At 39.1% G+C, this 12889-nt stretch overlaps 1 protein-coding gene across 1 annotated transcript in view; it reads left to right on the forward strand.

Annotated features, from left to right (window-relative positions):
- CNTNAP2 (contactin associated protein 2) overlaps positions 1-12889 on the forward strand; it is a 2325186-nt gene that overhangs the window by 1022997 nt on the left and 1289300 nt on the right. The window contains exon 9 of the mRNA XM_061415014.1: positions 1505-1769. Within this exon, the coding sequence (XP_061270998.1) occupies positions 1505-1769 (265 nt within the window). The remainder of the gene's footprint in view (positions 1-1504; positions 1770-12889) is intronic.

Here is a 12889-nt window from a genome sequence, read left to right on the forward strand (position 1 = left end):
GCTGCAGTCTACGGGGTCACAAAGAGTTGGACATGACTGAAGCGACTTAGCATGCATGCGTATGCAGGTGCAGCACAAATTTAATTTGAATATTAATTGGGGGGTCAGCCTAACTTAGTTTAAATGGTTAATGTACTAAAATGGAAGAACTGTGCCTCTGGGGATAAGTATGTGGTGGTGTTTAAGGAGACAATAAAGAAAAAAAATGCCTTCAAATCATATTCCTCAAGATATAGTGGGGTTAAAAAAAAAGATGGCAAAAAATGTAGATTTTTTTCATATCTTTAAAAGGAAGGTACTTAGATCCTAGAATATAAAATACAGTATATCTGAATAATCAGATTTCTTTGTACCAAATAGAGGAAGCATGAGGGGGAGAAGGAAGCTTCAGTTAACAGTTTTCTTTTCCTTTTATACATTCATGTCACTGTTTCTGAAAGCATTAATGTATTAAGATATATGCACATTTCATGGGAATGTAAATGAGAGTTTGAGTTGAATAACAAAATAATCTGTTGTTCCATTGCTCAGTCTTGTCTGACTCTTTGCAACCCCATAGACTGCAGCACGCCAGGCTTCCCTGTCCTTCACCATCTCCCAGAGCTTGCTCAAACTCATCTCCATTGAGTCAGTGATGCCATCTAACCATCTCATCCTCTGTCGTCCCCTTCTCCTCCTGCCCTCAATCTTTCCCAGCATCAGGGTCTTTTCTAATGAGTTGGCTCTTCCCATTAGGTGGCCAAAGTATTGGAACTTCAGCATCAGTCCTTCTAATGAATATTCAGGGTGATTTCATTTAGGATGGATTGGTTGGATCTCCTTGCAGTCCAAGGGACTCTCAAGAATCTTCTCCATCACTACAGTTCAAAAGCATCCATTCTTCGGTGCTCAGCTTTCTTTATGGTCTATCTCTCATATCCATACGACTACCGCAAAAACCATAGCTTTGACTAACTAGTTAATAGGTATGGGGTTAAGACTCAAGAATATTTGCCCCATCCTAGTTTAATAAACAGCAACTAACATTCCCAGTGAGACTAGATTTATATATTAATAAATAATTGACCAAGGCCATCCAAAAGAAAACAGAGGCATCTCCTCCCTAGCTGATACACTGTCAGTTGTGGGGGAGGAGGAAGCAGCTCTTTGCTTTCTTCAGAAAGTCCAGTGGTCCACTCCCAAGCCCACCACACAGGGATGTATCCATTTCATAGCCAGCCCATCACACCAGGCTGTCAGTTTGTCAAATCCATGATGCAAGGTGCTTGCATGAATCCCTCAGTCTGATAGCCAGCTGCTGAACTCTGTTAGCTACAGCAGAAAGGACATGCCAGGACATGTCCTTTCAAGGACACATGAATCTGTGTCACATGACTGCACATGGGAATTGCACACAGCTCAAGCTCGGGTTTGAAATGTGTATAACTCTCACTTGGTCAGCTGTCTTACCTGGGTGCTTGTTTTATTCTACATTTTCCTCAAAGCATGCCCTTCTGTCTTCCAGGGAAATTTGAGTTTCTCGTGTGTGGAGCCTTACACAGTACCTGTCTTTTTCAACGCTACCAGTTATCTGGAGGTGCCCGGACGGCTTCACCAGGACCTGTTTTCGGTTAGCTTCCAGTTCAGGACTTGGAACCCCAATGGTCTCCTGCTTTTCAGTCATTTTGCAGATAACTTGGGCAACGTGGAAATTGACCTCACTGAGAGCAAAGTCGGTGTTCACATCAACGTCACGCAGACCAAGATGAACCAGATAGACATCTCGTCAGGTCAGTGAATCTATTCGACGTTCATGCCTGAAACTGCTGTTGTGATTTCCTCAGCTAGGGTTATGTTTTTACTTTGTTGTTGGCACACTCTCGTGATTATGTTTGGATTCAGGCTCTGAGATCTTTCCTTGGCTTCCCTGAGTGCAGACTGAATGAGGGAAACTTAGAAACGCTGAGCGGATGAGGATAGGCGAGGAAGAAAGTTGGTTGGGACTGTCTTGACAGGACTGAAATCGTTTCCTTTTTACAAATGCTAGTCCCTCTTGCATTGAGCAATGGATATTCCTCTAAGATCATATGTTCAAAAACAAAGAATGATTGTTTTATTAACATAAGAGTGCTTGATATCTTTTGAGTTTATGGACATTCACATTCCTTTTACTACAAGTAATAAGGTTGCGTTGATGTAAATTATGACTTTAAAGGTAAGTTCTACTGTTTGAATCAAAAGCTCAAAGTGGTCTTCTAAATGTATGCAAAGTATTAGGGGAAAAAAAAAGGGGAAATGAGTACAAAGAAGAATGACAAGAGATAAGGATCAACTGAAGGAAGACTGGCCTGGCTAAGTAGAGTCATTTTTAAACTTGACAGTATAGTGGCAGAATAAATGGAGACTTAGGTAATATTGTTGTTATTTGAATAAACTGGTCGACTTTGGAATAGTCCTTCAATATGATGGCACAAAGAAAGATGATATTGCCAAACAAGATATCATAAACAAAGAAAATGATATCTGATATGGGACTGAAAAATAGTAAAAAAAACCACAAATCATCAAATTTCTCTAGATGTTTCTTGAAAGCAGTGTTTTAAGTAAGTACTTCAATTCTAAGTAGAATTGGAAGATGGAAGGAAAAAGAGTATTTTCGGAGCCCCTAGTACAGATGTACTAAATACTGTGAGAGAAAGTTCCTAATAGAAGGCTCAACTGTGCGACTGTGAGCTGATTTCTAAATATTCTGTGTTCATTTGTGACACTATTATGATTGGGTCCATTTCATTTCTCCTGTATACTATCAGCTCCCTGAAGGCAGAGACCATGCCCCTGCACGTAGAGCAATGCCTGTAACATAAGAGATGCTCCAGGAATGTTTGCTGAAGTCAGCACTGTGGCTCCATGAACTAGTGTTCACAGAATATCTCCTGCTTGAGGATATGTGCCTTTTCATGCAACAGGCTGTGTGTTTTTGTATGAGCTGGCTGTGTGGTCTATTACAGACAAGGACTCAAGGAAGACACGGAAGCATTATGTCACAGGTGTATCTGAATAATTGAAATCAAAAGCTCTTGTAAAATACCTAGATATTTACTTTTTCATTTTTTGCACTGTTAGTTTTGCTTTTTCTCCAAAAGCTCATAGTGAAAATGATTGATCACCATATTTTATCACTGCATCTCAGTATAAATTCATGTGGAGAGAGTTGGAGCAAATAGAATTTATCTGGAGAGACCATAATAGCACATAAAACAAATACACATACAAATATTTACCACCGTTGAAAAACTCCCCATTAGATTCTGTTAAAATTGATGTTCAGGCATTTCTAATGCCTAAACACATAAAAATACAAGATGAAGTCCGCCCTCCTGGAAATCGCTGAGAAAACCCAAACTCCTGGTGGTTTTCCATGTAACAAGTACCATTATAATTAAAAGAATAGGATCTTAAACATAGTAATCAATAAACATTTGCTAATTTAATGTCTAGTTTAGGATCCCTGCTGCTGCTGCTGCTGCTGCTGCTGCTAAGTTGCTTCAGTCGTGTCCGACTCTGTGCGACCCCATAGACAGCAGCCCACCAGGCTCCCCCGTCCCTGGGATTCTCAAGGCAAGAACACTGGAGTGGGTTGCCATTTCCTCCTCCAATGCATGAAAGTGAAGAGTGAATGTGAAGTCACTCAGTTGTGTCCGACTCTTAGCGACCCCATGGACTGCAACCTACCAGGCTCCTGCATCCATGGCATTTTCCAGGCAAGGGAACTGGAGTGGGGTGCCATTGCCTTCTCCGAATTTAGGACCCCAGGATATAATATAATAAAATAAATATAAAATATAAAATAAAAATAAAATATAATAAACAAAGGAATACAATATTCAGCAACTAATTTACCTTAATGTGTGTGTATGCTCAATTGCTCAGTCACATCCAACTCTTTGTTACCCCACGGACTGTAGCCTGCCAGGCTCCTCTGTCTATGGGATTTTTTGACAAGAATAGTGGAGTGGGTTACCATTTCCTCATAAGTTTCCTTAAATAGGATAAAAGTAAAGTTTAGATGTTTTTGTTAATTTATATTAGAATCTGTGCAAATTAAGGAAAACAGGATTTGATATTTGAATTTTTCTGTAGTCTCATTCCTATATAGTCCAATGAAATATTGACAGTTCAAAGATTTCCATTTTTCCCATACGTAGAGTACACTGATATTTGCTTTTAACAAAGGATAATTGTTCTGTGTTATATCTACCCTATTCTTTATATGAAATATAGTTGATTTTTATTATCGTGTTAGCTTCTGGCTTCAGGTATATAAGAAAGTGAGTCATATGTTTATATATATATATATGTGTGTGTATTTCTTTTTTTAGAATATTTTCCATATAGGCTATTATAAGATATTGGATATAGTTCCCTGTGCTATACAGTTAATCTTTATTGCTTAGCTATTTTATGTATAGCAGTGTGTTTATTAATCCCGTACTATTAATTTATCCCCCCACTTTTTTTCCCTTTGGTAACCATAATTTTGTTTTCTGTATCTGTGAGTATGTTTCTGTAAAAAGTTCGTTTGTATCTTTTTTAGATTTCAGCTGTAAGTGGTATCCTATGGTAGTTTCTTTTTCTGCCTGACTTAGTATGATCATTTCTGGGTCCATCCATGTTGCTGCAGACGGCATTATCTCATTCCTTTTTGTGGCTGAGTAACCTTTAATTGTGTCTATATACCACAGATTCTTGATCCCTTCATCTGTCACTGGACATTTAGGTTGCTTCTGTGTTTTGGTTATTGTAAATAGTGTTGCAGTGAACACTGGGGTGCATGTGTCTTTGGGATTTAGAGGTTTTGCCTTTTCCAGATAAATGCCAAGAGGCGAGATTGCTGGATCACATGGTAGTTCTATTTTTAGTCTAGAGCCTGTCCTAACTATTTTTAGTTTGTTGAGGAACCTTCCCATTGCAGCTGCACCAGTACCCAGTCCCACCCACTGTGCAGGAGGGTCCCTTTCCTCCATGCCTCTTCAGCATGTATTATTCACAGATGGTTTGATGATGGCCTTTCTGACTGGTGTGAGGTGATAATTCATTGTTGTTTTGATTTGCATTTCTCTAATAATTGGTGATGTTAAGCATCTTTCCATGTGCCCGTTGGCCATCTGTCTATGGAGAAATGTCTCTTTAGGTCTTCTGTCCATTTTTTGATTGGGTTGTTGTTTTGATATTGAGTTCTATGAGCTATTTGTTTATTTTGGAAATTAAGCCCTTGTCAGGTACGCTGTTTGCCATTATTTTCTCCTATTTTGTAGGTTGTCTTTTCATTTTATTTATGGTTTCCTTTCCTGTGTAAAAACGGGTAAGTTTAATTAGGTCTCATTTGCTTATTTTTGCTTTTATTTCTTTTGCCTGGGGAGATTGAGCTAAGAACATATTACTGCAATTTATGTCAGAGAAGGCTTTGCCTCTGTCCTCTTCTAGAAGATTTATGGTATCATGTCATATTTAAGACTTTAAGCCATTTTGAGTTTATTTTTGTCATGACGTATACTTAAATTTCCAATACGCAGTATTGTTAGCTAAAATCACCATGCAGTACATTAGATTCCCCTGGACATTTTCGTCTCCTTACTGAAAACTGGTACCCTCTGACCAATATACAGCAAGCCCCCGGAAACCACCATCATTCTACTCTTTGATTCTATGGCTTCTAGTTCAAGATTCTACATGTAAGTGAGGTCATATAGTATCTATCTTTCTCTGACTTGTTTCATTTAGCACAGCATCCTCCTGGTTCAAATGATTTTGACCAAAACAATGAGAAAGCATTTTATATCATACTAAATACCTACTGAAACCAAGTTTTCATTAAATATAATTTACCTTATGTTTTAACGTGCTCTCATAATTTTGTTGTTTTCTCTTCTGTCGCTCTTCAATTAAAATTACCATGATCCACTAAGTGATTTCATGACCTAAAAACAAGCTGCAACCCATAATTAGAAAAACACTGACCTATGGACTGGTCTTCTCATTTGAAGAGTTGGGATTTTTTTTAAGTTCTAATTACCTGAGAGTATTTATGCCATCAATTCATAATGGAAAACTAAATGTATCTTCCAGAAACAATATTATAATATTGTAACAGTAGTAAGAGAAAAAGTATTCCTGTGTATTACTGTCTGATACATAGCCAAACAAAACACACACATACACACAGACACACAAAGAATCTGCATACCATTTGAAATAAAGTTTTTAATTGCAAAATGCATCAATTTTATGCCCTAATTACAAATAGATGCTTAGAATACACTGTAAAGTTTTCATCTGCCCTGTTAATAAGGTGATGGAAAGTGGTTTAGCATTTATATGGAGAAAGGAACATGATTTCTGTTAATGACCTTTCTCACCTATTGAAGAAAAAATCAATTTCTATCCATGAAAACAAAACCTTTTAGAAGAATCATTCAGAATATGCCCTCCTCCTAAATCAACTGTTTGCTAAGTTGAAGTGTTCAAACCTCATTGTTTTGTTTATGAAGAGAGTGCAAGCGTGAGTGAGAGCTAAGTTGCTTCAATCTTGTCTGACTATGTGTGACCCTATGGACTGTAGCCCACCAGACTCCTCTGTCCATGGGATTCTCCAGGCAAGAATACTGGAGTGGGTTGCCATGCCCTCCTCCAGGGGATCTTCCTGACCCAGGGATCAAACCTGGGTCTCTTGAATTGCAGGCAGATTCTTTACCATCTGAACCACCAGGAAAGCCCCACATTGCTTCAATTATGGAATGGCTTCTTAACATCCACACCACTAAACATCAGCTCTGTATTCCTGTCTCCAAAGGGAAACTTCCTGGGGCCTTGCTTTATTTCTGTTTTGCAGGAAAATTTCCTCTGCAAACCTTTGATAAATTTCCATTTGGGTCCTTTAAGGGAAAGTATCTTAGTCCACCCAAACTGCCATAACAAAATCTGTTAACTATGTCATTTTTATACACACACATACACACACACACACACACACACACACACACACACACATTTCTCATAGTTCTGGGGGCTGGAAGCCTGAGATCAGGGTGCCAGTCTGGTCGAGCTGTGGTGAGAGTCTTCTTCCTGGTTGCAGACTGCAGACTTCTTGCTATGTTCTCATGAGGGAGTTGGACCATAAAGAAGGTTGTGTGCGTGCTAAGTCGCTTCAGTTGTGTCTGACTCTTTGCAGCCCTATGCACTGTAACCCACCAGGCTCCTCTGTTCAAGAGATTCTCCAGGCAAGAATACTCGAGTGGGTTGCCATTTCCTTCTCCAGAGGCTCTTCCTGACCCAGGGATCAAACCCACCTCTCTTTATGTCTCCTACATTGAGTGCTGAAGAATTGATGCTTTCGAATTGTGGTACTAGGAAAAACTCTTGAAAGCCCCTTGAACAGCAAGGAGATCAAACCAGTCAATCCTAAAGGAAATTAACCCTGAATATTCATCAGAAGGACTGATGCTGAAACTGAAGCTCCAATACTTTGGCCATCTGATATAAGGAGCTGTTTCATTATGTAAGAGCCTGATGTTGGGAAAGATTGAAGACAAAAGGAGAAGAGAGCAGTAGAAGATAAGATGTTTGGATAGCATCACTGACTTGATGGACATGAATTTGAACAAACTCTAAGAGATGGTAAAGAACAGGGAAGCCTGGTGTGCCACAGTCTATAGGGTCGCAAAGAGTTGAACATGACTTAGTAATTGAACAACAGCAACAACAAACAAGTGGTAAAAGGGATGATCTGAGCTGTCTTCTTTATGAGAACTCTAATCCCATTCCTGAGGGCTCCTCCCTGCTGACCTGAGCACCTATCAAAGCCCCATCTACTAATACTGTCATTATGGGCATTAGGATTTCAACACACGAATTTCAACACACATCCAGACCATAGCCTAAGGAATAGACATTTTCTTGGCTTTGTGCATAGCTGGGAAATGTGCTGGCCAATACTGGCAAGTTCCCAGTTCAATCTCAGCACATGCATTTCCCAAGGACTGCTCCTGGCACTGTCTATTACAATTAGAATATCTCTTCTCTTGATTTTACAAACATCTGAAAATGTAGTTAGTATATTAATATTTGGAAGAATTGATCCATATACCAATTTCTAAGTTCAGTGATAATTTGCATCATGAGATTTATTTTTCCTCACATAAGAAAAAAAAAATGTGTTATTCATTCATGTCCAACTCTTTCAGACCCCATGGACACTAGCCTCCTAGGCTCCTCTTTCTGAGGAATTCTCCAGTCAAAAATACTGCAGTGGACAGTCATTCCATTCTCCAAGGATCTTTCTATCCCAGGGATAGGGCCCAGGTCTCCCACATTGCACATAGATTCTTACCATCTGAGCCATGAGGGAAGCCTCAAGGAAAAATGGTTGTTTATAATATTTTTATGTTTTAAGTTATTGAGAATTGATTTTCAGCTCTGTAATTTCAAACTCCATATAATTTTATAGTTTTCTTAAAATAAATTTCTATAACTCAAAAAGTAAGTAATGTTTAGGCATTACTTCACATACTTCAAGTGATTTGTTTTACATTGTCTTATAGCAAAGTAGAGAATTATTTGATAATATATATTATATTCCTTAATTCAAATTTAAGCCATAGTTTTTTAGAAGCTGAATATATTAGAAGTCTTGGCATATCCTTTAATTAAATTTGAGTCATGATGATTCAGGCTTCCCTCATGGCTCAGCTGGTTAAGAATCCGCCTGCAATGCGGAAGACCTGGATTCGATCCCTGGGTTGGGAATATCCCCTGAAGAAGGGAACAGCTATCCACTCCAGTATTCTGGCCTGGAGAATTCCACATGGGGTCTCAAAGAGTTGGACATGACTGAGTGACTTTCAGTAAAGATGTACATTGATATATTATCACAGTATATATCTAATAAAAGTAATTGAAAACAAGTAAATATTTTCAATGAAGAGGTTATTTTAAAGAGCACATCCTTATGTGGAATACTATTATGTCATAAGAAATCATGTTTCTCAAAAATCCTATAACAATTGGAAAACATAGTGAATAAGAATGTTTACAAAAATTATGTTGAATATAATCCCAATATTATTATTTTTATAAATGTATAGATAACTAGAAAAGAGATATGAATGAAATAAATCTGGATAATACTAATTATCTCTAATTGGTAGGTTATCAGTCCATTACTAATTTCTTAACATATTTTCCATAATATCCAATTTTCTAAAACAAACATCAAGTAGTATTAAAAAAAATGTATATAGTAATACAATGATACTTGTGAGTAAAATGGCACTCCTAAAAAGTATACCGCTTAACAACATGATGAATGGAAATTACATAGAGTATGTTATATTGATTTAAAAGGTCTAGTTTCCCTACTTAAATAGAAGCATTTATATAATCAATTTTTTAAAACTCTGTCCTTAAACAATGGGCTTCAGCTTCAATTCCTAAATGGCATTCACATAAAAAATGGAACATTTTATGTTGAGTCTATGAGCATTTCGGAGAAGGCAATAGCACCCCAGTCCAATACTCTTGCCTGGAAAATCCCGTGGACGGAGGAGCCTGGTGGGCTGCAGTCCACGGGGTCACTAGAGTCGGACACGACTGAGCGACTTCACTTTCACTTTTCACTTTCATGCATTGGAGAAGGAAATGGCAACCCACTCCAGTGTTCCTGCCTGGAGAATCCCAGGGACGGGGGAGCCTGGTGGGCTGCCGTCTCTGGGGTCGCACAGAGTCAGACACGACTGAAGCGACTTAGCAGCTGTGAGCATTTATTTGAAAATATACATAGCTAATTGTAAACCTTTTTTTTTTTTTTAGGATAAATAAGGGAGGGGGAGATAGGTGAATTCATATATAAAGGCATTTTCTTTTAAAACTGTTACTGGCTCTCAGGAAACAACAGATTTTATTTTTCTCTCTTAATAGTGAATCAGGAGTTACAAATCTCTTTATTTCCAAATGGGGCTTCCCTGATGGCTCAGATGGTAAAGAATCTGCCTACAGTGCAGGAGACCTGGGTTCGATCCCAGGGTCAGGAACATCCCCTGGAGAAAGAAATGGATATGCAGTCCGGTATTCTCCCCTGGAGAATTCCATGTACAGAGGATCCTAGTCCGTTATAGTCCATGGGGTCGCAAAGAGTTAGATGCAACTGAGTGAAAATTTCTATATGTATAGTTCTACTAAAAAATATCTAAAAAAATAAGAAGTTTCTACTTTCGGATGGTTATCTAGATACATAAAATGTTCGAGGAAAACAGAAATTCATCATTTTAGGATGCTGACGACAAAATACAGCTCTGAGTTCTTGGGAACGATGGAGCCTGAGGAAGGTTGATGGGTGAAGCATTGTGCTCATTTTAATTAGGAGCTTAGATGTGTGCTAGGATAGCATATCTCCCCTTTTTAGCAAAAACCAAAAGTGAGATGGATATAGAGCAATAGATACATATCTATAGCTATAAATATAGCTCACCTTGGATATACCTACAACACAGATGGCTGATTTTATTCTCCCGAGTTCACAAGTAGACGTGCTGTGAGAATCACCTGGTACCCAGTAAAAAGCATTTGAGTTAACAGTGTGTTGCTCCCAGGTAGTGTCACCTAACTGACTTTTTATTATATTTCAATTCCCAAAGTGGCTGTGCTATCATCATGCCAGCTGAGTGCAAATCTACCTTGAATTATATTTCAGTGCATGCTGGTGCATTTTCACATCAATAGAAGCATTATATTCCAACATGAAAGAAAAAAGAGGCTGGGAGGAAAGTTTTGTAATATTAGGTATTGACTTATTCTTCAGGAAGGAAAGGGGACATTTTAATTTATAATCACACAGCAGGATACCATACCTACTCTAGCTTCCACAGGGTTTGGGGGCCTTTTAAAATATCCTATGCCTTCTTCAGGGAAGATGAATAAAACATGATTGTGCGCCTGTGTGTTTAATAATTTTTTAAAGTTGCAAGGAGAGGGTAAAACTTAGCAAACTTAGGTGGATAAAATGGAGGTAAAAGCCCCCACTGGGGATCAGGTTATGTTTTAAAAGCTTTATTTACTGTTGTTGCTATTGTTCCGTCACTAAGCCATGCCTGACTCTTTGCAACCCCATGGACTGCAGCACACCAGGTCTCCCTGCCTCTCACTATTTAGTTTACTGCACAAATAAGCTAATCAAAGAGAAAATAAGTCATCACTACTATAAACTAACTATGAGAATAAAATGAATTGTGCAAGACCAGCAAGGAACACAGCTCTGGAACCCCACATTTAATGTATAAATCACTGAATATGCTTGTTTCCAAAGCAGGAGAGTGGAGGACACAGAACAGGGTAGCTTTGCTGAGAGGTTCTCCATCGTTATGTTTCACGTAACTTTAAGGACTGAAACTTCTCTGACAGATGAGTAATTGGTAAATTTAAGCAGTATAGATTTATGCAGTAGAGAGAGGAAAGCCAACCATATTAGTCAGAGTTCTCCAGCAATAACCAGTAGACTGTATATAGGGAGAGGAAAAATTTATTAGAAGGACGGGCTTATACAATTCTGGAGGCTGAGACCTCATGGTATAAAAAACAGTGTAAAAATTAGCAGGCTCAAGGAGCGCCAGTGTTTGAGTTTGAGTCTGAAGGCCAGAAAAGCCCAGTGTCCCAGCTGGAAAACCATCAGGCAGAAAGAGGTAATTACCCATGAAGTGAAAGTCCCTCAGTCATGTCCGACTCTTTGCGACCCCATGAACTATACAAGTAATGGAATTCTCCACGCCAGAATACTGGAGAGGGGGTAGCCTTTCACTTCTCCAGGCGATCTTCCCAACCCAGGGATCGAACCCAGGTCTCCCGCATTGTGGGCAGATTCTTTACCAGCTGAGCCACCAGGGAAGCCCATAACTTTACTCAAAACTTTGCCTTTTTGTTACATTCAGGCATTTAGCCTATTGGATGGGACCCACCCATGTTAGGGAGACCAGTCCATGTTATTATACTAAGTCTACAGGTTAAAGTGTTATGTTCACCCAGAAACACCTTCGTAAGCACACTAGAATAGTTTTCTTGCTTGTTTGGCTGTGCTGGGTCTTTGCTGCTGCACAGGTGCTTTCTCTAGTTGCAGCAGGCAGGAGGTACTCTTTATTGTGATGAGCGGGCTTCTCCTTATTGTGGCTTCTGTCATGGTGGAAGAGAAGTAAGGAAGAGGACAGGCTCAGTAGTTGGGGTGCACAAGCTTAGTTGCTCTGTGGCATGTGGAATCTTCCCAGACCAGAGATAAACCCATGGCCCCAGCATTGGCAGGTGGATTCTTAACTACTGGACCCCAATGGAAGTCCAAGAATAATGTTTAACCAAACATCTGGGCACCCCATGGCCAAGTCAAGTGGACACATGAAATTAACCACCACATCAGCTGTACGTATTTTTACCCTTGAGTGCATAATTTTGTTTGAAATAGTTAACAAGATAAAAATAGTGTTGGCATAGAAAAAAATCAAGAGATTTACCTTCATAATCCAAAATAATGCAAAGCAGACTCACTGGATTGGAACTTCCACCCAAACTCTCACGTCTCCGGTTAATCTCATGATGAGCATTACCCTGGGTAATTCATTCAAGCAGCAAATTCAGACTGGGAGATAGTATATCTGACTGTCATCTACCTTTCTTTTTCTTTGATGAATTTAAGCAATCCGAGCCATCCCACCTGTGAAGAATTTAGGCTCATTGGCTTACTTATGACTTTATTGTAATTGGTTTCGGAAATGAGTCTCTTTGGGAGAGGGACCCTGCTGATTTTCATAAAGCCACCTGGCAACCTCTGAAATTGACTTCAGAGGAGCCTAAAGAACAAAACTGGGTCATTTGCAGA

The sequence above is a fragment of the Bos javanicus genome, chromosome 4 (genome assembly GCF_032452875.1).
Source record: "Bos javanicus breed banteng chromosome 4, ARS-OSU_banteng_1.0, whole genome shotgun sequence".
NCBI classification, from domain to species: domain Eukaryota; kingdom Metazoa; phylum Chordata; class Mammalia; order Artiodactyla; family Bovidae; genus Bos; species Bos javanicus.